A 22,966-nucleotide genomic window follows, 5' to 3' on the forward strand; every position below is an offset into this window, starting at 1 on the left:
AATAAGGGGGCACATCCCTAAATACAGATCTGAAGAGAGACCCATTAGCTGATTTCCATCTGGTTTCTCCCCCTGGTGGGGGCCACCCGCATGGTTCCCCCGGGATGCAAAGGCATACACAAGGGAGGGTCTGGAAAAGCACCCCCTCCCCCTCAAAAACTGCCCCTTCACTGAATCCTTCTCCTGGTTTGGTCAAACCCTGCAGCCCAGAGCAGGGAATGTGGGAGCACGGGACACCTGGTCACAGCCCCCTGGGGACATCCCACCCCCACAGGTGCTCAGAGCCAGTCTGACGCTCTGGCTGGCCGTGGAGGCCCCTGCTCACCCCAGGATATCTTGGCACCAGCCCAACTCCTTAAGAGCCCCTTGGGCGGAGGAGTCCAAGACCATGACCTTGATCGGTGGGAGGGGGCAGGGTGGTGTGGGGTCTCCACAGGGTAAGCAACTTGTCCGGCTCACCCAGGACCTTCCAGGTTTTAGCACTGAAAGTTCCAGATGCCTGGAAACCCCCCATGTCCAGGTAGACTGGGACAGCTGGTCACCCAGATGGAGAGCAGGGGATTTGCTTGCTTGGGTGGGAGAGCCCCCATCGCCACCGGCATTCCTGGGCTGCCCTTGGAGGGACGTGCAGGTGGGCTGGGCAGAGCCCGTTTCCTGGTCCCCATCAGCCTGGTGAGTGAGGGACCAGCAGCGCCAGGGACGGGGAACTGGCCAGACCCAGTAAGCCAGCCCCTGGGGGAAGAAGCCAGATTCCAGAACAGAGATCAAGGCTTGGAGAGGGCGTTGGGCCCTGGGGGGTGATCAGGCCCAAGAGAGCAGCTGCCGGACACGGGTGTCCAGCAGGTGTGAAGATGGGGGTGGTTTCAGTCTGGAGGAGGGAGAGGAGGGGAAGCCTCAGCGTCAAGAAGTTCAAGAGCGTCGCTGAGAGCTGGGAAGAGCCCTGAGATGAAGGTCCCACAGCTCCGCCCTGGTCTGATTCTGTCCTCCCGTGCCCCCCGCAGGGGTCGGCAGTGCCGGACAGACCCCAGACCCCAGAAGCCCGCGGTTCATGGGGCCTCCGCCCACTGATTCATTTGCACACGAAACCCACTGACCTTCCGCAGAACAAGCCGACCTTGAACCCACATCCGAGCCCTGCTGCGGGGCCCTCTGCAGCCACCTTGTCCCTGGGGCCCAGCGACGGAGGGGGGTTACTGGATGCCCTGGGTTGAAGAGCACTTGCCCCTGCCCCCAGTTCATGTCCTCAGACAGAACCTCAGAACTCGGCCTTATTTGGAGACAGGGTCTTTGCCGATGGAACTGAGGAGACGAACCCATCCTGAAGAGGGGCCCCCAAACCAACAGGGGTGCCTTCCGCAAAATCGGTTTCTCGTCTACAAGGAGGAAAGCCGGCGCAGGCCGGGACAAAGGACAGCCTGCCGCACGCCCGCCACGGACATTCAGCCTCAGGAACCAGGACAGAATGATTTCCGCCGTTCGAGACGGCCCGGCTCAGGGTAGCGTGTTATGCCCAGAAAAGGGCTCCGGCCCCCAACACCCCGGGGCAAGGGGGAGGGCTGTCGTGCAGAGCCAGGCGCCCATGGCAGCCTCCGGAACCTCTCCCTCTCCTCGGGGCCGCGTTCTCCAGGAACAAGCCACTGGTAGGGAATTACTGTCAAATTCTGACCAGTTTCTACGGTTTGATCTGATAGGACAAAACTGAACTAGAGAAACTTTATTTCCGACAATACAGGAACGAAAGAGGCTTGCGGGGCCTCGCGGTGGGAAACTTCCCGCCTCCTTATCCATTCGGAAAGCTTTGCCCTTGGCTTTCCACATACCCGCGGGCTTCTGACCTCCCCGACACCGGCTTCCCCATCACGAGGTTGAAGAGCCCCCCCGCAAGCACCGCCGGGCCGGCTTTCTCCCGCGGGGAACCGCGCCTCTGGGATCAGGAAGAGGAGCACGCCCCCCCCCCCCCCCGGCAGGTTTGCGTTTGGACATTTATTTCAGGAAATACAGTCTCAAGACTTTGTTATTTATACAAAAAGATGAATTTCTCAGGAGGCACATAGCAAAAGGCCACTGTGGAAACAGGTGCCGGTGAAACATCATTTGCCGAGATCTGGCTACAGAGAAGGAAAGCGAGTCCGGCCCGCCCGAGGCTGCCCCCCGCGCCCTCGCCCCGCCGCCAAAGGTGGAGGTTTCCTTCGCAGTCTGGGTTTTGGCAAAAACGTGGCAATTCGGCAAGTACACGGTTTCGCTAAGGGGTCCTTCCTGTCTTAGGTGGGGAGGGAACACACAATGCAAGGACATCGTACACACGCACACACGTGTGCGCACACGCACACACACACACTCCCCCGCACAGGCCTGTCTGCATCCCCTTCCCTCCCCTTGCAAGAAGCCAGCCTGGGCTGCAGCCCAGTGAGGGCCCACGCACACCTGCCTCCTGACCTCTCCCTCCTTGGGGCGGGGCGTATTTACGATGGGCTCTGGGGTGCGGGAACCCAGGCATATTTAGGGTGACAAAAGCTCCCGGGGTCAAGGTGTCAGAGCAAAGCCTGGCCCAGGAGGGCTGAATGGGTGTACCCCGGGCGGAGCATCTTAGGCCAGAGATATCCAGACAGACAGACAGACAGACAGAAACACTCTCGCAGTCACGTGGGGCGGTGCAGGCAGGCGCTGGGGTCACCTGGGCCGCTCTGAACGGCCCAGCCCCCTCCTTCCCACATGGTCACATCCTCTCCCTCAGCACCTCCACCGGATTTCACCTGCTGGGACCTTCCCCCAAATCACGGGGCGGGGCTGGAGTGGGGGGTATCTGTTCCCTTCCCCTGCATGCTCAATCAAAGTGGGGGGGGGGGGGTGGAGAGATGAAGAGACACCCCCCTCTCTCCGATGTGTCCCCAGTGCCGGCGGCGGGGACAGCGGGGGAGAGAAGGCGGGCTCGTGGACGGCTGAGATAAAGGCACTTTCTGCTGCAGGACGGGCTCGCGGGCGGGCACTGCCGGGCCTCCCCGCTTCTAAGCAATTGGCAACTTGCATCTCATGGAATTAACTAGTCTCCCCTGGGGCGGGAGGCCAGGGGGGAGGATGTCTGAGTTACGGGTCTGAGTTATGGCCTGGGCGGGGTAGGGAGAGCAGGCAGGAAGGGGCTCCAGGCCGGCCAGGCCGCCCCCCCCCCTGACCCGCCCCGCCCAGGCCTGCCTTGCTCAGAGACTGGGGCCTGGCGCTGGGCCAGAGGCCCCTCTCCTGCCCCTCCCGTCCCGGGACCAGGTCCAGGCCCCGCACGGAGCAGCTAAGGACGCACACACGCAGGAGGGCGCATGTGACCTCGTTACTGGGCGGCGTGTGAAGGGGCGGAGAGCGACGCAAGTGGAGGAAATTATATAAAATAAAACGGGGCACGTGGGCGGGCCTGGGGGCGGTGCTGGAAAGGGCGGGGGAGGGGCGGGTCCTGGGGCAGGGTGGGTCTACATCTCCTGGGCCTCCGGCCCCTTTTCCTCGACGCCGTTGGCCATGGCGTTGCTGCCCTCGTGCAGACGCTTCACACGGTAGGCTTCGAAGTGGATGCTGCTGGTGATGTCCTTGATGTTCTGCATGTGCGTCCTGCGGGGCATGGGGGGGACACGGGCACTGACCCCACAGGGCCGGAGCCGGGACTCCCACTGCCTGCTCCCCCAGCACCCCATCCCTCCTGCCTGGCTTTCAGGGGCCCCCCAGGAGGGCTTGTAAGGCCCAGCCAAGTGGGCCCAGGCTGGGGTACGGCAGGGGGCGTGGGGGTCCAAGGGTAGGGGCTGGGTGCACACTCAGAGGGAACAGCGTTCAAATGTCCTTGCTGCCACCAAGAAGCACCAGGTCCTGGGGCTACACCCTGAGCTGGAGTGCGGGTCGACCCTGCTCATCAGTCCTGTGCCCAGGTTCCCCCTCTCTCACAGCCCAACAGGAGACTCGGAAGGGCCTAGTGGGTGTCTTGGGCAGTCAGGCTGTCCAACACAGTGGGGTCACTCCCAGAAGCCACAGTCCACCCCCCCAAACCAAGAGCCGCCCCCACCCAGGGACGGCCACTTAATGCCTAGAATGCACCCATCTGCTAACAGAGAAGCCAGGAGCTCCTGGTACCACGGCAGATGCCCCCACTGTCTCATCACCCGCCCAGATCCAGCCACAAAGCACCTTCTCTAACGACTTAAGGGCGGCCACTCCCTATCTGAGCTCAAGGAAAACTAAGGGAAAGCCTCAACCAGGTCAGAGTGGTGGGGTCAGAAGACACTGGGATGGGGATGGGGGACACGATCTCCATGCCCGGCACGAGAGACCCCCGGGGCCCAAGGCTGCACTGCCGAGAACCAAGCCTCTTCCCTCCCGGGGGCGGGGGGGTCTTCACACAATTAAGAAGGATTTTAACTTCTGCTTCATTTCCACGGAGCTGTTTTAGACAATGGGCTTCCGAGGTCCTCCTGGGGGAGGACGGGTCAGCTACTGTCCAGCACCTCTGGCTGCTCCCCCACTGCCCGGACACCTGACTTCAGGCCCTCTCAGGGCCTTCGGGGGGCCAAGACCAACACCCCACAGCCCTCTCTCACCTGATGAGGAGGTCCCGAAGGTACGCAAACTCACAGTGGGTGGTGTTCTCGACTGAGGAGACAAAAAGAGCTTTAAGGTCACTCGAAGCCCCTCCCCCGCCCTGCCTCTCCCCTCCCCCCAGTAGTTCAGGAGCCAAGAGAAGCCTGGGTGGGTGGGTGGGTGGGCTGGTGGGGGTGGGAGTCCCCACCCCACAGGGGAGCACTGGGCTCCCACAGGCACCGGACTCTGCAGACACCCTGAGGCAGGCCCTGCCAGGCGCCCACCCCCCAGAGGGTTCCCGTCCAGCAGGGCCACTAGGGCCACTGCTCCTCACTGGGAGCTGGGGGAGGGGCATCTCCTGAGAAGAGCAGCACGTCCCAGGGGACCCTGAAAACAGGGAGTGGTGACAATGGAACCAGGCAGGGACCGAAGGTGGCATTTAGGGAACCTGGGCCCTGCTGGGCCTTCTCCCATGCTGGTCATCACTGCCGCTGAGCTCAGGAACCCTACGCTGCCCGGCTACATGCCGATGCCCAAAGCACGGGCTGCAGGACAGCAGTCAGCTCTGTGGACGTGGGAGGACCGGCCCCCCAGATGCCTCCAGGTCCCCCCGAGAGGCAGTGTCCCCGCGCCCCCGAGGGCTCTGCTGCATGACTCATGTGTGTCATCAAACCTTCATGCACCCAACACACCACCAGGCCTCCCCGTCTGTGGTCTTGGGGCATCGGGGCTCAGAGCGCAGGGAACGGGCCTGTCTCCCCCATCGCCCCCAGGAAGCTGGGGAGAAAAAGCCCCGAAGCCCCAGGGTCCCCCCCTTGCCAAGCCCTGCGATTTTCTTCCCATGGCGGCCTGCCTGCCACAGCCCGGCCCTCCTCCCACCGGCACGGGGCTGTGCCCGCACTAGAACCTTCTGCCGACAGACTCACACGCAGCATTGCTACTGACGTGAAGTGGAAAGAGCTGGCGGGAAGATGGGAGCCCCACGGCTGGGAGTGTGCGCGTGGGGCTGCTGCCTCTCCTGGCCTCTCTGACCCTCAGTTTCCTCCTCTGTAAGGTGGGACTCCAACGCCACCCACCTCCCGATGAGCTAACCACGAGCTCTCTCCCACCCCACCCTCCTCCTGAACACGCCAGGCAGTTTCCGAGGATGGGTGCACCGTCTCAGGACGGCGAAAACCAGGATCAAAGAAACAGGACCAGGGACTGAGGGACGAGGAGGACAGCGGGCACGTTCACCAGGCTGGCCGGGGAAGAGCACAGGGCGGCCCGGCCTCGGGTCAGTTAGAGCAGGCAAGGCCCAGGAGAGGAAGGGCCGCTAGCTCAGTGCGGGGTCCGGCTGGATGGACGCGGAGGGGGGGGAGGCAGAAATCTCCGGGGTGCTCACGAAGGCTGCGGGAGACCCACCACCCTGCAACGGTCCCTATAGGGGCCACAGGGCCATTTCTCACAACCCCAAGGTGAGCCTGTGGGCCGGAGTTGGCCACCAGGGGGCAGCAGAGGTGTATCCAGCCCTGGGCAGCTGTGTCCCCAGTCCCCATGGGCCCTTCTGATCCCACACTTCTCCACCCCCCAGAACAGGCACCTGCGCCAAGAGTTCCTGAAGAGCATGGGGTAGAGATGAAGAGCATGGGGTAGAGATGAGGTAAGCCTGACAGAGAGACCGCCCACGTGGCCGGGACCTGAGCGGCCGCAGAGACACCCCTAGAGGAGGGGAGGGCTGCGGAAGCGCAGATCCAGGAGACGCTGGAAAACACCCTGCAGCGGGTCTGTGGGCCGCTCCACGCCTTGCCCAGGCTTTGGCAGGGCAGGGGCGAACCCTTGGGTGCCACAGCCTGGTCCTCTCTGCAGGAGGGTGCAGGGTCAGCCGCAGGGGTGGGAGCGGGAGGGGGAGTTAAGCAGGCATCGGGATAACGTATGTAAAATGAGCAGGCACAGAGGGAGGGAGCTCCCTGTCCCGTGTCGCAAGGATCCCTTTCTTAAGGGCGTTTGCTGCCCCAAAGTTTCACAAGTCTGAGACAGTCCGTCATTTTGCTAAGGTCCTGACACACAGCACCCATCTTAAGGATGGTGAAGATGAAGACTGAGGCCTGGGGGATCGAGGGACTCGCCCGGTGTCACGGGGGTGGGGGGTGGGAGACAGGGGCCCGGCGGCTGGTGAGCACCTTCCAGACCTGTCCACGCCGGGCCCTCAGCCACGGGAACAAAGACAACGTGGACCTTCGAACCTGTCCATTCTGCATCCTCTAATCTACAGAGGGAGACGGACAGAGCGGAGGGTGAAGTGGTGCCCAGAGCAGCCTGCCGCGGGCACCACCACCCAAAGGGGGTTCAACTATGTCCCCCAAACCATGTCCAACAGCCGACGCCCTCGGCACCTATGAATGGGGACTACTTGGATACTTGGAGAGTTTTTTTTTTGAAGATGTAATTAAGGTAAAGACCCTAAGAGGGGATCACCATGGATTTCAGGGGAAGCTAAGCCAATGACAGGCAGATGGCCTCCTGAGCAAGAAACAGAGACACAGTCCGAAGGCTGAGTGGGGACTGCCGACCGCCCAAGGGACACGGAGGATGGCTGACAGCCACCAGGAGAGGGGCCTGGAGCACGTTCTCCCTCAGGGGCTCTGAAAGGAACCAGCCATACTGATGCCTTAACTTCTGGCCTCCAGAACCAGGAGAAGACGTTTCCGTTTCAAGCCACCCAGTCTCAGTCATCCGTTACAGCAGCCGCAGGACAACAAGATGTGGGGTCCCGGAAACCTTGGCAGGGGGCGCGCCATTTGGTTCTCACAGCTGTTCTCACAGCGCTATTCCCAGCACTGTCCTAGGCCCAGAGAGGTGGAGCAACTTGCCCAAGGTCACACAGCATGGCTATGAAACACCAAAACCCAGAACTCGGCAGGACCCCTCAGGGCTCCTTCCTTTTCTCTCTGGATACTTCCCTGTCCCCTGGGAGATCGGGGTGAAGGCACAGCTCCATCAGCTAACGGCCATGGGCCCCAGACAAGCCACTGGCCCCCTCCCGGCGGCTGAGTGTGGCGATGCCACAGATGAGGCCCCGGGAGCACCCGGCTGGGGCCTGGGTGCCCAAGCTCCAGGCTGGCAGAAGAGGCTTGAGTTTTCTGATCTGGAGACCCCAGCAGCTTGACAATTACCTTCGATGGTGCCCCATTTGGTTTTCCTGCCAAGGATCCTCTTCCCGTTCACTTGGTACTCGTGGTCACTGCCCACCACGGCGAACGGGATCATCTCCTAGGGAAGGACAGGCAGCACAGGTCACGTGTGTGCGAAGGCCAGTGAGCTTCCTGGGCCCCGGGGAGGAGCTGCCCTGAGCCCGGGGCCCCCAAGAACGGAGACCCTTGGCCCGAGAGAGCCCCATGTGAACACTTGGGCTCTGACTCCTTCCGGCCCAGAGAACACGTTCCCATGGCTCAGGCCCATCCCACTCGCTTCCCCAGTCCCACTGGAGCAGTACGAAGACCCTGCCGTGGCCTCTAGCAGGAATCGGGGGCCTCCGGGAACGGCCAATGCACTCACTCGGAACTTCTCATTCACCAGCCGGTCCTCCGGGTCCTCGTCAAACTCCTTCTGGGGGTACACGTCGATGCCGTTGGACAGCAGGTCCGCGGTGATCTGGGGATCCGGAGGGGAGAGATGTGGGTGCCGTCCGCACAGCAGGCTGGACTGACCCACTGGGATTGGCCCACACTGTGACCTCCAGAAAGTGAGGGGGCCCAGCCTGGGGCCAAGGGCAGGCTCTATGGGGCTGGTGACCCTCATACTCCAGTTCTCAAGCCTCCCAAGTGGAGGAGGGGGAGCTGCAGGCCCGCCGGGAGCCAGGTGCAGCCGCCGGAGTCCCAAGCCGTCTCCCCGTCCTCCCTCTGTAGGCTGGCACACCCCAGAGACAGCAGCTCTGGGATGGCGAGTTGTCCCTCGAGCTCCACCTGGAAACCCTCTGTCACGGCGGGGCCTGGGTGCTGCCTGGGACCCCGCAGCCCGGCGTGCACCTGCCTGTGTCCGACTGTCCCCACCGTTTGCTGCCCCGGCTCCCCCACGCGCGGATGCGCCGCACACACCCGTCATTTCTGCCCCCGGCACCGACCCCCAGTGGCCCGCTCCCTCCGGCAGACGCGCCCACGGCGAGGGCACAATCCTCCCCTCAGCCTGCTGGGAAAATCCCCGCACCCGGGGCCACGGCTGAGCACGGCCAGCGCTCTGGGGATGAGACCTAGGGGCCTCCCCGCTCATGCCCACCGGGGGTGGAGGCTCCGTGGGGCCCAGCGGCCTCGTCCTCCCGGCTCCCCAGGTGGCTCTGACGTGCGGCCTGTCGGGAAGCCGCAGGCCCGGGCGCACCTTCCTGCGGAGACGGCGGCCTGGAGTGGGACTGCGGCGGCGGAGGACGCGGCCACCTAACCCCGCCCGCTCTGGGCTTGCTCGCGCCCGAGGAAGGCTGGCGGGTTGCGTCCGACAGCCTGGCTGGAGGTGGAGAGCCCTACCCGCTGTTTGAAGTAGACCCTCTCCTCCAGGGTCAGCGTGTCAGCCTTGGCGATGACAGGGACGATGTTGACGACTTTGCTGAGGCGCTTCATGAACTCGATGTCCAGGGGCCTGAGGCTGAAGCAGAATGGTGTGGGTGAGCGACAAGCTGAGGGGGACGGACGGACGGCGACAGAACGAGGCAGGCAGGGCTGCCTCCAGCTGAGAAAGGGCCCTCAGGTATCCGCGGGGGCTCCCAGGTGTGGACACACGGGTAAGGCCATGGCTGGCCAAACCCTAAGCAAGGGACAGGAAAGAAGAAGGGACATTCGCCAGAAAGAAGGGACACAAGGGACAAGAAGGAGGAAGAGGGCATTTACCAGACAGAAGCACGGGGTGTGACGCCGGCTCTGAGCCCCGTCCTGGGCGAGGGGTCCCCTCGGAGGGGAGAGGAGGGAGTGGGGGAAGGAAGCCCCCAGCAGCTCTGGGCCCACCCAGCCAGGGCTCCAGGACAGGCCACTGCCCAGGGTGCCCCCCAGAGCCTGGCCCACTGGCTCCAGTGTGCCACCGCCCCCAACCGGAAGCCCGTCCTGGGAAGGCATGGCGACAGCACTGCAGGGACCCCGAGTGGCGGCCACCGTCTTCCACCGGGAGCAGAGCTGTAACCGCTCTTCCCGCACAGTGACAGGGGCCGTCACGGACACGGCCCGGGCTCCGCGGGGGACTCACGAGTGGCCGGTGGCGGGGATGAAGTAGAGGCAGCAGTGCACGCGCGTGTCCGGGATGCGCTTCTTCCGGTTGATGTTGACCTCCTCCTGCAGGTACTTCTCGTACTGGTCGTTGATGAACTTCATGATCGGCTGCCAGCTGCCAGCACAGGCCCCGTCAGCCCGCCCCGGGGCACGGCTCCAGGCACGGCTCCTGCCCGTTCTCCCCCAACGTCCCAGCCCCATCCTCGGCCTGCCAGTGTGAGGACCCGGGCTGCGGGGCCGTCTGAGCAGAGACCACAGCCTCCCCGAGAGCTCCCCAGCCAGCCTCCCGTGCTGACCCTTGACCCCAGCAGGTGCGGGGGTCACGAGTCTCAGGGGAACTGCACGCTGGCCCAGGATCTGGGGGCCGCGGAGGGTTCAGCAGAGGAGCAGGCCGCGAGACAGGCCCCGGCGGCCGTCAGGGCGCTCCTCCAGCAGTGGCAACCCCAGGGGTCCTCACCAGTTCTCATTGTTGATGTGGTCCCCAAAGCCCGGCGTGTCGATGACCGTGAGCTTCATGCGGACGCCCTTCTCCTCAATATCTGCAGAATCACAGAGCCCACCAAGCTCAGGGGGAAACCCTGGACCCCCACAGACAACCTGGGGTAGGCTGGGTCCTGCCTGGGAGGAACCTGACCAGCCCGGCCCCACCAAGGCCCGTTTGGGGTGCCCCCCCCGGGGACCTGCGACGATCCCCCAGGTGATGCACAGGGAGGACCGCCTCCGGCAGGGCCTGGTGACTGCTGACTTGGGCAGCTCCTACCCATGGGTTTTGCTGTAAAACTCAGTTGTCTCCAGGGGGCTCCCTCCAACCAGGGCCTACAGGGCTCCCGGAGACCATCCCTGACCCGGACTTTCAACCTGGCCACTCAGGATGCAGCACCCCACACCCCGTGTCAACACCCCCAGCCCCACCCCGGCACTCACCGTGCGTGATGGACTTGATCTCAATGGTCTTGGGGATGCGTTCCTCCGAGGTGGGCTGCACCGACTTCCGGCTGATTTTGGACTTGAAAAGGGTATTGATCAAGGTGGACTTCCCCAAGCCGCTCTGCCCTGGGGAGAGGATGAGAGCCGGTCAGTGGGCCCGGTGGTTCGGCAGTACCTGGGCGCTGCGCTGTCCCTCGGCCCCGCTCAGTGGGGCCCCAAGTCAGGGAAGGACGAGAGGCGGGAAGGGCTGGGATGCCCAGGCAGTGGGGCCTTGTCCTGGGGCAGGACCCAGAGGGCCCCCCAGAGGAGCTGAGAGGCAGAGCAGCAGCACCGGGGAGGCCACGTGGGGGAGCTGGGCCCCCTGATGCAGCTTTCCTCTTCACAGCTGGACACACTGAGGTCATGAGGTTTGAAGGAAAAGCTCCACAGAGCCCCAGGACCACAAGAGGGAGGCTCTGCAAACCTGCCACAGTCTAACCGCGCTAGGCCGCTGCACTGCAGGGTTCTGCCTGGTTTCCGGGGTCATCTAGGTTAGAACCGCCAGCACACTCAGCATTCAAGCCTGTAGCTGAGCGACCACGGGGCTCAGTGAGAAGCCACCTGGTCAGTTCTTGCTGGGGCAGGACGGGGCGGGGGGGCAGCCAGATGGGGGGCAGCTGGGTCTCGCCACCAGGAACAGGAACAGCCACTGGCCAGTGCCCATGTCCACAGATCCTGGCAGTCGAGGGAGCCCCCGGGGCTTCAGGCCGCCCCCTATGGGGCTCCCAGACCCCTGGGCCCCAGAAACACTCCTGGCCTCACTGTTTCCAATCCTCACATCACCTGAGGCCCGCCTACAGCAGGAGGGCAGAAGGCAGAGGGCATGGTGGGGGGAGGGGGGCTGGCCCTGCAGCCGCTGCCGCAGACCCCGGGCTCTGCTCACAGTGCTCCCCCCTCATGCGCCAGCCGCTGTCCTCAGGGAGGCTGTGTAACGCCCTTGCCTGCCCGGGGGGCCATCGTCATCCCGCCCGACGGAGGAGGAAACAGGCACAGAGCCCAGTGCGGGGATGGGAACCCCACAGCCTGATCCAGGGCCCCGAAACAACCTTCCACCTCAGGATCCACACCGGGAGCACCTCACAGGCACGACCCCGCACGTGGAGCCCCAGCACCTCACCCCTTCCCTGAGCTGCTCTATGCGACACTAGCCCATGGATTTTATAGAATTAAATTATACCGATTTTCCAACTTTGATAACCTGTCAAGAAAAAGCGTGAGCTCCCAGGATGCCGTAGGTGGACGTCGGGAACCCCTGGGCCCGGCTGTCCCCGCCCCCCCCCCCCCCCAGCCCACTTGTCTGCGTCCCTGCCAGGTCAGGCCGGAGCTACGTCAGAGAGCCCGGCCACCGTGCCTGGTGTCTGGGAGACGCCAAACCGTCTGGGATTATCGTCCTCCGCTCCCCCCGCCCCCCGCTGCTGCTTCTGCGACTGCCACTCCTCTAGCGCCCATGGCCATGCAGGAGCCGCACGCGGCATCGGATCTGCCCCTCCCGGGGGTCCCATCTTACAGATGAGTAAGCCCCGGGAAAGGGAGGACCAGCACCACACCACTGAGTGGGCAGGTGAGGCCGGGATTCCACGCTGGGTCCGCAGACCCCCAAACAGATGCCCGCCTGGCCCAGGGAGCAGAGCTCTGGTCTCCCCGCCCTGTGAGCAGAGACCGTGCCAGGCCCCCTCTGGGCCTCACTGCCGCCTGCAGAATGGGACACCCTTTTGACAGGGCGTCTGCGAGGACCGAATGGGGCCCCAAGGACTTCAGGAACAAGAGGTGGCCCAGTGCACCCCCACGTCTGGCCCCCAACCCGGATCAGGCCGGGCTTATCAGTGACCTGCCCTGGGGCCCATCCGGCTCTCCCGGGGCCACCAGGAAGCCTCTAGCAAGGCCTCCTGGCCGTGGGGGGGCTGGCGCCGTCACTGGAAGTCCAGGACGGAGCCCCGGAGAGGGCAGGGGGTGAGGCTGCTGGTCAGTGAGCTGCCGCCCTCCCGGCAGGCACACGGGCGCACGCAGGAGCACACACGGGCTCACGCTCGGTGCCACGTGCCATCCGCCCTGCGGGCCAGGTGCGCCCACCCCCGTCTTCCGAGGAGCGGACTGAGCCCCAAAGCCCGCGGTGTAGGGTCCCAGCGTGGGGTGCACACTCACCGACCACCATGATGTTGAACTCGAAGCCCTGCTTCATGGCCTTCCTGCGCATCTGCTCCAGGATGGAGTCGATGCCCACATAGCCGAAGTCCGCGGGGGCCTTCTCGTTGCGGGGCGCGGGCGCCTGCTTCAGCCCGGCGTCTCTGGGGGTCTCAGCCATGTCGCCAACACAGCCAGGAGCCGCCTCGGGGGCTGTGGGCAGAACGGGGGGAGTCAGGGGGTCTGACACAGGCATCTGCAAAGCACCGACCACCACCCCATTTCTCAAGCGGGGAAACTGAGGCTCAATTGCCCAGGAGACCCTTACAGGAGACCCCAGACCTAAAGGCCCCCCCCACCACAGCACCGGCAGAGCCCCACCCCTCCCCAGCAGCTGCCTACTAGCAGGTTCCTTCCCTCAGCTCCAAGGCAGAGCTGACCCCAGCCCTCCTCTTCCCAGCCTCCACCCTGCCCCAGGGCACCCACCTCCATCACAGGCTCAAACAGGCTCCCACAGGCCTCAGGACCCTCAGGGCCAAAGAGCTGAATGGTGGGGCCAGCCCGTGAGCCAGGATGAAGAACACCCGGCTATCATCCTGCAGCTCCCAGGTGAGGTGTGTTCAGTCCTGGGTCCCCGTAAATAGACGGGGACAGAGTATGCCCCTCCTGGGCTCTGCGGTTCCCAGGCAACAGCAGGGAAGATGGGGCTCTGGGGCTCTGGGGCAGCTCCCGACCCCCACCCAGGGGAGGGGTCCTTCTCTCTGCCTGGCACCTGTGTGCCCCACACCTCCAGTTTTTGCTTCCAGGTCTGTGGACAGGCAGGCAGGACTGAGCTTCTAGAAATAACTCAAGCCTCTGCAGTTTGCAGATCAGAACCTCCCTCCCTTCCTGCCCTGAAGAGTCTGTACACCCAGGTCAGAGGCCTGGAGAAGGAGTGGCCAGAGGCACCCAGTGGGGACCTGAGGGCCACTCCCCCGGTGGAGCTGGTCAGGGTGCTCAGAACAGCATGGGTCCCTCCCAGGGTCTACCAGGAGCACATCGGCCATGTCCTGGAGTACCCCTAGATACACCACACGCGCCTATCCACACTTCTCCTTGGCCAGCCTCTCAGTCCCCCTGTGGCCTTCCCAGCCCCCAACCACTGAGGAGGACGGTGAGCTCCCTCCCCCTCCCAGGAACACACACGGTGCATCCTAACATCTTCCAGGGTCCCCCCCAGGGAGGGGCTGGCTGGTTCCCTGGGCATCAGCCTCGGAACCCCGCTCCCAAGTGTGCGCTGGGGCGGGGTAGGGGCGGGCGGGGTTCATGCACAGGACACGGGACACGGGGGTTTCCACTTCCTGGGGAAGCGACCAGACTCTCCCAGACAACCAAACCCCAGTGCCAAACCCCAGTGGGCCCAACCGGCTCGCACCTAGGTGGCCGCACCTCTGCTTTGTGGAAGTGTCAGAGGGAGGTGACCGCGGGGGGGGCCCAGCACCCTCTCCTTCCGCGGCCGGGATGATGAGCTGACAGACTCCAGAAATCAGAGCGTGGGTGGTTTCTCTGCACAACGTCGCTCGACTTCCCCGTTTTCTCAGCCGGACAAAGCGCCGTGACTCCCCCTTCCCGGAATCGGGGACCGAGCAGTAACAGAGCCCACGGGTCCCTGCTGCCCACCGCACTCCCAGGCCAGGGAAAGGCGAGCGACCCAGGAGACAGCAAGGACAGCCACGGGGCCTCCTCCCAGCAGCACCCGGAAGGCATCTGCCACTGCCCCCTCTTCAGAAAGACTGTCCCCAGCTCCAGCATCTTTAAATAAACAAAGACCAGCGCAGCAGCTGGCCTTGAACATGTGGCCGTGCGGCTGCTTCCTGGACACAGACATGGGGCCTTGTCTTGCAGGCCAGCGGCTGGGCCCGGCCCCACGTGACCGAAAATTGCTTCCAGCTGCCCCTGGGTCTGGTCGGGGGGCCTGCACTGGCCCCGCCCCCCCCCACATGCAGCCCTCATCCCCTGCCTCCTGGGCTCCAGCGACCCGCCCCCTGCCCAGGCAGAAACTCAAACCACAAAGCAAACATCCTGCCACCAGCGCCTGCTTCAGAAATTATCACAAAAACGCGACGAGCCCCATTCTTCCCCCAACCCCCTACCCATCACCGATGGAAGGGCCTGGCCTTTGCACAGGTGAGGGTTCCCTCCCGCAAGCCCCTTCTCTCCCGGCCAGTGGAGATACCAGCACAACTGCTCTGCAGGGCCAGAAGGCAGGACCCCGCCCGCCCAACCACAGGAGAAGCAGAGGCCCCATCAGGGCAACCTGCCCCAGACGATTTCTCTGAACCCTTGCTTTCCACGGAGAGCCACCCGGGACCCGGCTGCTCCGGCCACCTGGCAGGGACAGCAGAGACCGTCTCCCCCAGCGCCGTCCCAGAGGACTTCCAGGATGGAAGGACCCCAGGCCCGTGCCGCCTGATACGGCAGCCATGGGGGGCTACAGCGTTAACTGTGCTAAAATACACGGAACATGAAATTCACCATCACCTACGTTAAGTGCTCAGTCCCATGGCATGAAGGACATTCACGCTGTTGTACAACCCGTCTCCAGAATGCTGTCTTGCAAAAGTGAAACTCTCTCCCCATTAAACACCAACTCCCCACCCCCCCCCATTCTACCTTCTAATCTGCAGGCCCAGGGAGCCCCGTGTAGAGGAATCTTACAGTGTTTATCCTTCGGGGGCTGGCTTATCTCACCTAACATCACGTCCTCAGGGCTCGTGCACACTGTAGCGAGTGTCAGAACGTCCTATTAAGGTTCAGAGTCCCTTCTGCCTATCCGTCCCTCCATCAACACCTGGGGCGCTTCTGCGTTTCAGCTCTGGTGACTAGCGCCGCTGGGAACACAGGTGTGCGAGATCTGGAAACCCTGCTTCCAGTTCTTCCGGGATTACGGGGTCACGTGGCATTAGTATTTTTAATTTTTTGAGGAACTGCCACCTGTTTTCACATGTGACTTCCCAGCACTGGGAATGCAGCCGGTCCCGCTAAGGAACCAAATTTTTCATTTTATTATTTCAATTACTTTACATTTAAAAAGCGACCCAGGGCAAAGGGCAAAGACACTGGATAGCAAAGAATTCTAGTTCCATCTACTTCTTTCACAAATGGGGAAACTTAAGTCTGCAGAGTGATTTATTTTTTCCCTGAAACACCATCAGAAATAGCCAGGCCAACCTGTGACGACCGTCACTTCATTTACTCAATACGAAAGCTTCCTATTCACTGCTGGGCCATGTGCTACCATCCGTGTTCCCCATCACACACACGCCGTGAGCCCCAGGGAGCACGGCAGCCAGCCTGGGTGGACCCCCACGTCCGTCCAGAGCGTACAGGGAGGGGACCCCCTAACAACACTCGTGGAATGACTGGGGTCTTGGGAGTTGTCCCCCTGGTGCGGGCTCGGGGGAGGAGGGCTCTGCGGCCCCAGCCTGGCCCACAGCCCCGCCGCGACAATGGTCAGACCTGCATCCGACCCACGTCCCCCAGCGACCCCTCCCTGGGGCCAGGGCCGCATCCTCTGTCCCGTGGCCCCGGCACCTGAATTTCTGTTTCATACCCGAACTTTGTGAAATGCTACAAACAGCAAAGGGATGTTCTTCACATGAAAGAAGTTTCACATTTATGTCCCAGAGGACCCCCTCTGCACCGTCATCAGCTAAACAGAACCAGGGGGAGTCCTGCTTTTTTAAAGATGTATTTATCCGAGAGAGAGAGACAGACCGCGCGTATGAGCAGGAGGAGCAGAGGGAGGTGGGGGGGGGGGGGATCCCAAGGAGACTCCACTCCGGGCGCAGAGCCCAACACAGCTCTATTCCCTGACCCTGAGATCACGACCAGACCTGAAACCAAGAGTCAGAGGCCCAACCCAGGTGCCCTGAGCCCCATTTTTTAAAAAAAGGCCCTATCTTTAAGTGACTGCTACGCTCAGCATGGGGCTCGAACTCACAACCCTGAGATGGAAAGGGTCAGCCAGATGCCCCCAAAGAGCCCTATTTTTTCAAAGTGGAAAAGCCAGGTTCAGAGAGGTTAAGTCACTGACTCGTGGTCACACAGCACCACCTGCCTTTGCTCACTGTTCCTGCCTGCTTCTCGGACAAGGCAATGTGGAAAGACAGCAAACTGCTATGACTTTCCTTCCCCTCCTCCAAGAAGGGGATGCCCGTTTTATCTCAGGGCCTGGGCCCTGGTGCAGCCTCATTCCCACCCCAGCGGCCCCGGGGTCAACCTCCTCCCCTCGCCCCCCCACCGCCCCCTGTCGGCAGCTCTCAGGCCCAGGGTGACGTCACTGCCCGCCAGGCCACCAACCTTCACCGTGGAAAGAAGGCTCGAGACCACCCAGGCTGGGGTGACCCTACACACTGGCTTATCCCTTCCTCCAGCCTAATTATCTTCTTGGTTGTGGTAACATTTATATAACATCAAGTTTCAGGCATTTAAACCATGTTTCGGTGTCTGCTTCTGGGCCCCATGCCTGCTGCTGTGCACCATCACCACCAGCCACCTCCAGAATGCGTCCATCACCCTCCCCAGGGACCGCGCCCACTGACCTCTCACTTCCCCTGCCACACCCCGGTGGCCTCGCATCCACCTTCCGACTGTGGATTTCAAAGGCCTACGGACCTCGCGCAGCCCCGTCCCCTGCACCCGGCTTCTCTCGCGGAGCCTGCGTGTCGCCGCAGGGGCAGGAATGGCCTCCCTTTCCACGTCTGCCTGACACTCCACTGTTTATCGGTTCATCCATCCCCCGACGCCTGCGCCGTCTCCCCCGTCTGTAAATAACGCTGCTGTGAGCACGGCCGTGCAAGAGCCAGAGTCCCTGCTCTGGGCCCCCGCAGGCATCCAGCCTAACTACTCACAGAACCCAGGGGACCCTCGGCGAGGCATGGTCACTGGACAGTCGTCCGACCGTCAGAGCAATATAGCACTTCTCTGTGGCCTGCGCGGTGCTTGTCTCGGGCCTCGGGTACCGGCCATGGCTCCCCGTGGCTCTTAGCAGGGTCCCCACCCTGCCACAGTGGCACTGTCTACCTGGGCAGAAAACAGGCCCTGTGGCTCCTGACCACCGCCCCCCCCACCGCTGCTCCCTTCTCCTTGAACCTGACACCGTGGCCTGCTCAGTGATGCCCCCAACCCCTCGCCCAGAGAGTGGCCCTCGAGAAGTACCTACGACCTCCAGCAACAGAACAGACGGACGACCCACGGAACGTGAGCCATCAAGAGCAGTGGCATTGGCCACCGGTCCCAATCTGGAGGAACCCTGCCACCAAGAGGCTCCGTGTGTGACTCAGCCTGTGGCAGAAGGTCACCTACGTAGGAAGGAGTGCAGGACTCCCCCCGCCCCACCCGGTGACCCCGCTCCTCTCTGCCTGCAGCCTGGAGCCAACCCCCTCCATGGCCTCCTGCCCGGCGCCACCAAGTCTCCCCTGGCTGAAAGGCAGCCCCCGGAAAGGAGCCCGCTATTGGGTGGGATGCCTCTGAGGCCGCGCACACTGCAGCCCAGCTCCTGGGCGGCGGCTGCGGAGAGCGCACCAGGGCAGGCCTGCAAGGCCTGACTTGGAAGCCAACACCCAGGGGTTGCCCCAGCAGCCTGCCGCCTCCCTGGGGGTCTTGTTGCCTTGTTCTGCATCCCAGCAACGTCCCCCCAAGTTCCATCCTCCCCAGCACCAGACTCCTCTGCCCTGGGCTGCTGCCTGACTCTGCTCCCGGCAGAAGCAGCAGCCACGGGGGCCGGTCCCGTATCGCACGCAGCTGGCCCCGGGACAGCGCCCTCGGGGTCAGGCCCGTGCCATCCGCTCAGCTCACCCCAATCCTCTCCATGCCTGGCTCTTAGAGCCCGGGGACTCTGCCACTGTTGTCTGAACAGGCCTCACTCAATCACCACCCGCCCACAGTGCCTGAACAGAGAGCGAGGCCAACCGGTCCGAAGACACCTAGAAGGCTACCGGACGGGCCCAGGCAGGGAACCAGGGTCACCAAGCAGATCCAGGTAGGCGCACTAGGGGGTCAGAGGATGGGCTCCTGGGGATACCAGGGCCCACCAGGGCCTCTTCTCTTCCCGCCCCAAGGCCTCTCCCAGAGAAGACTGCCCTCTAGCCGGTAACCTCCAGGCTCAGTGGCTGCTCCCACTCCCCACCCAGGTGCCTGGAGTCTACCCTCTGGGACCGCGCACAGCTCTGCAGTGCAGGCCGAGGGGACACGGGCAGACGCCTCTGGAGTACCCAAGCCCGTGGCCACGACACGGATGGCTGATGCTCCTCGTCCCCAGCAACGAGGCCCGGATGCAGGGCGGAGGGAGGGGAGCTGCTCCTGCCCTCTGCCCAACCTCCCCCGGTGCCTGCAGCCCTGCAGGCCCTGGCCTGGGCACCTCGAGTCCCCGCAGTCCCCTACTGAGCCCACACCCTGCATTTGAGCAGTCTCCACAGGGACTGCGTTAGGATGACGTGCTCCCTCCCACGCCCCCCTCCACGGGACCCCGAGCCAGGGCCCTCAGCCGCCACATTCAGAGCGGCGCCGGCACACGGCAGGTCCAAGACTCGCTGTCTGGCATGAACGAGAACAAATGCAGGCCTGACGCTGATCACAACGGCCAAGGTCTCCTGGGGGCTCCCGGCGCCCCAAGCGCTGTTCCAGCCGTGGTCCTTCACGCACCGCAGCGAGCCTGCTCAGAGCAGGGCGACTCCACAGGCCAAGTCCTCCAGCAAAGACCCAGGCAGCATCTGCCGCGGGGGCAGGGATGGGAGGCCCGGAGCTCTCGCCCCCTCTCCCCAGCAGCTGCTGGGAGATGCCCACCCGATTGGGAAGGGAGTTCCCTGTAGGGAAGCCCCAGGCCTATCAAGGGGCACAGCATTTGAGCCCCCACAACCTGGGAGAAAACCACCTAAAGGCTAAGCCTGGCTGGTCAAGCTCCTTTAAAGTAATCGCAGGGCCCAGTATAGGAGTCCCAGAGTCCAGGGGCCTTCTCCAGGCCGCAGAACTCCCAGGGAAGGCGGGGGGCGGGGGGGCAAAGAACACAAGCCCTGACACAGCAGAGGCCCCACACAGAGGCCTGGGACACAGAGGCCTGGGACGCTGCTGCTCTGCAAGCTCCCCATGGAGCCATCCCAGCAGAGAGCAAAATGCCCCTTCCCATCCCCAAACTTCACTTCCTGGAGGTCGCCCCAGGCTGAGCTGACCAATTCACAGGGGCCTCAAAGAGGCCTCCCCACTCCTGGCTGTGAGGGGTAGGGGAGGGAGAGGTGCTTGTTAGCCAACCTGGGGAAGTCAGTGGGGCTGGGGACCGGACAGACGGACCGGGGACACACACACACACACACACACACACACACACACACACACGGAACTGCTTTGCATCTTAAAAAAATGGCTACAAACAATAATTGTGGAAGAAGATCCTGGACTCCTCGGGTCCAGCCCCTGGTCAGGCTCCCTGCACAGGGGGTGGCCTGCTTCTCCCTCTCCCTCTGCTGCTCCCCCTGCTTGTGCTCTCTGTCAAAAATAAATAAAAACTTGGGGGTGGGGAGATCACAGGGTCCTAGGGGACCAGAACCACAATACAGATTCATTCAACAAATGATTCAAGGCCGGGGGTCTCCCTCCCAGAGCTGCAGCGAGAGGGCCAGTGAGAACCAGCCATGTGCAGGGGGTGGGCAGGGAGTGTAGGGGCCTCGCCCCCTGCAGGGCTTTGGAAACAGGACCTCCTCCATTTCCTCTGCTCCTTGCTCGTTTCTCCTTGTCCCCCATTCACCCACCCAAGCCGCTACAAGCTCCCCATAAACGTCGCAGGGGAACTTCCTGTTCCCTTCTAAAGATGGAAAACACTGAATATAAATGACCAAATTTTGCAGATTTGTGCGGGCGGGGATCGAGGGCTGAATTTCAAAAGCACACACGCCTCATCTAATTCGATAAGTAATTCCAAATCAAATTACACTTCACACGTTGTACGAGGCAGGAAGTGCCTCGTCGGGAGTCTGGTCGGGAACCGGGATGCCAGAAACCGGAGACTTCGCCCTCCGGCCTGAAACTCAGGCTTAGAACAGGAGCACAAAGGCTCGCGCCTCCGCAAGAAAAAAGGGATTTGCATATGCAAAGGGCTGCATTTTTCTCCTGCTCCGGAGCTCCTTCCCTTTTCCGAGGAGGAGGAGGAGGAGGAGGAGGAGGAGGAGGAGGAGGAGGAGGCGGCGGCGGCGGCGGCGGCGGCGGCGGCGGCCCCCGAGACTGCCGACTGCCGAAGACAAAGTTGCAGTCTCTGGTTCCCGTGTGGGGAGAGCCGGTGGGGGTGTGCATCCATCAAGGAAGATCTCCCAGGCCGCCCTAGCCTTTGCGGACCTGGGAGAGGACCCGGCAGTGACCGTGCCATCCCCTTCTGACTCATTCGTTTCATTCATTCCTTCAAGGACCAGAGACGCCCCAAAGGCGGAGAAGGCGGGGAGGGGGTTCCCCCGCTCCTACCGTCCACCAAGGCTCCCGGGCTTCGCTCCCGCCGGACGCGTGGAAGCAAGCTTCTCCGCCGTCGTGCAGGCAGGAGTCTCAAATCTCAAGAAGCTCTTCGCTTCAGTTGGCCCGAGTCCGGCAGAGTCCGAGTTGGACAGCGGCCACCTCTCACCAGGCCACCCCACCCCCTTCTGGAAGAGGCCCTCTTCTGTTCCTGATTTGCAGGCCCGCCTCCCCCTCCCAGGGACTCTCGGCCGGGCGAGACATCCGTCTTTCTCCGCTCAGAGCAGGCTCCGACCTGCAAGCCGCCTGAGCTCCCTTCCTACAAGGCAGCCTGGAGAACTGACAGGCAGCCAGGGCTGGGATGAGCCCTCCGACTTCCTGTGTCAAGGATTTATTAGCCCATTTTCCAGCACCCACTGGCCTTGCAGGATCAGGGACTGTGCCCCCTGGCCCACCCACCCACCGGAGCCTCCTCCCACCCCAGAGAACCTTCCAGCATGACCGGGACCCCCGCCCCCAAGCTAACCCAGAATCCAGCCCCAGCCAGCCCGCCCACCGGGTCCGAAGGGGCCGGCTGACCACAGAGATTCCGTTAGTTCTTGGCAAATATTTGCCAAGTTAAAAAGAGAAAGAAAAGGTCCCACCCGCCCCCGTGGATGGATGGAAACCGGCCATTTGTCACAGCGTGGAATTTCCTCTTATCAGGGATGTCCCCCTAAAGAGGGAGGCTTCTGCCTCCCCTGCCCCTGCCCCCCCCCTCCTATCAGCAGCACTGTCAGCAGATGCTCCCCAGAGCTGGGGGGAGACCGGACAGAGGCTGGGGGTGCTGCCTCCTCCAGCTGATGAAGTCATCTGAGAAAACAGAAAGTAGACAGGGCTCTCGGGCTACGAGGGGGCAGCCTCCCCACCCCCAGGGGCTACGTGGAAAAAGACATCAAAATTCACCTCCCCCTCCCCCAAAAAGTTACGAAACAAACCATGCCTGTGCAGTTCTGGTCAGGCCTGGGGTGAGTGGGGTGATGGGGGCGCTGGCCAAGGTGACCCCGTGCCCAGAGCCCCCTCCGGGAAGGCGGGCCGAGCAGGGAGGGGCACATTCCTGGGCCGGAAGAGAAGCCCAGCCAGATGACCCCTGAGGCAGGGGGAGGGACCGCTCATACCACAGGCCCAGGGGCTGAGGGTCCAGGAAGGGTGGGGGAAAGCAGGGGCGGGGTCTCGAACCAGGGCACCCATCCCTCTGCGGCTCCAGCTTCAGGCTGACAGGGGGCCGGTGGGGGGGTGGGGCTGGACGCATCCCCCCTCCCACCCAGGGTCCTTCCTGCTCAGGAGGACGGGGGCTCTGCACGCAGCGTGCTCAGGGCCCAGGAATCAGCAAGGACCCTTCCACGGCCCTCAGCCTACAACCCCGCGGGGCTGCTCAGACCCTCCACGCCTCCCCACCCCTGCCCCCTCCAGCCCCCGCTCGCCCACAGGAGCCCCTCACCCAGTGAATAAACCAAAGGAGGACGCTGTGATACTGGAGGGCCCACCCCTACGGTCACACGCTCTCCAGCCGGAGCGCGGGACCGGCTGCCAGCCCATCCCAGGAGTCCTGGAAACACACCCGACCCTTTAGGCCAGGCCCTTCCCAGGAA

General features: G+C 63.2%; 1 protein-coding gene across 7 annotated transcripts in view; it reads right to left on the minus strand.

Moving 5' to 3' along the window:
• Positions 1 to 1,699: 1,699 nt before the first annotated feature.
• The window catches only part of SEPTIN9 (septin 9), a 144,273-nt gene continuing 123,006 nt past the window's right edge, over positions 1,700 to 22,966 (minus strand). For all 7 annotated transcript variants that reach the window (XM_059378415.1, XM_059378414.1, XM_059378417.1 and 4 more), the window contains 9 exons: positions 12,885 to 13,076; positions 10,701 to 10,829; positions 10,234 to 10,315; positions 9,754 to 9,891; positions 9,045 to 9,162; positions 8,086 to 8,181; positions 7,704 to 7,800; positions 4,569 to 4,620; positions 1,700 to 3,591 (listed from right to left, as the gene is read on the minus strand). In XM_059378415.1, the coding sequence (XP_059234398.1) occupies positions 3,456 to 3,591; positions 4,569 to 4,620; positions 7,704 to 7,800; positions 8,086 to 8,181; positions 9,045 to 9,162; positions 9,754 to 9,891; positions 10,234 to 10,315; positions 10,701 to 10,829; positions 12,885 to 13,076 (1,040 nt within the window). In that variant the 3' untranslated portion in view covers positions 1,700 to 3,455. The remainder of the gene's footprint in view (positions 3,592 to 4,568; positions 4,621 to 7,703; positions 7,801 to 8,085; positions 8,182 to 9,044; positions 9,163 to 9,753; positions 9,892 to 10,233; positions 10,316 to 10,700; positions 10,830 to 12,884; positions 13,077 to 22,966) is intronic.

The sequence above is a fragment of the Mustela nigripes genome, chromosome 16 (genome assembly GCF_022355385.1).
Source record: "Mustela nigripes isolate SB6536 chromosome 16, MUSNIG.SB6536, whole genome shotgun sequence".
NCBI lineage: Eukaryota > Metazoa > Chordata > Mammalia > Carnivora > Mustelidae > Mustela > Mustela nigripes.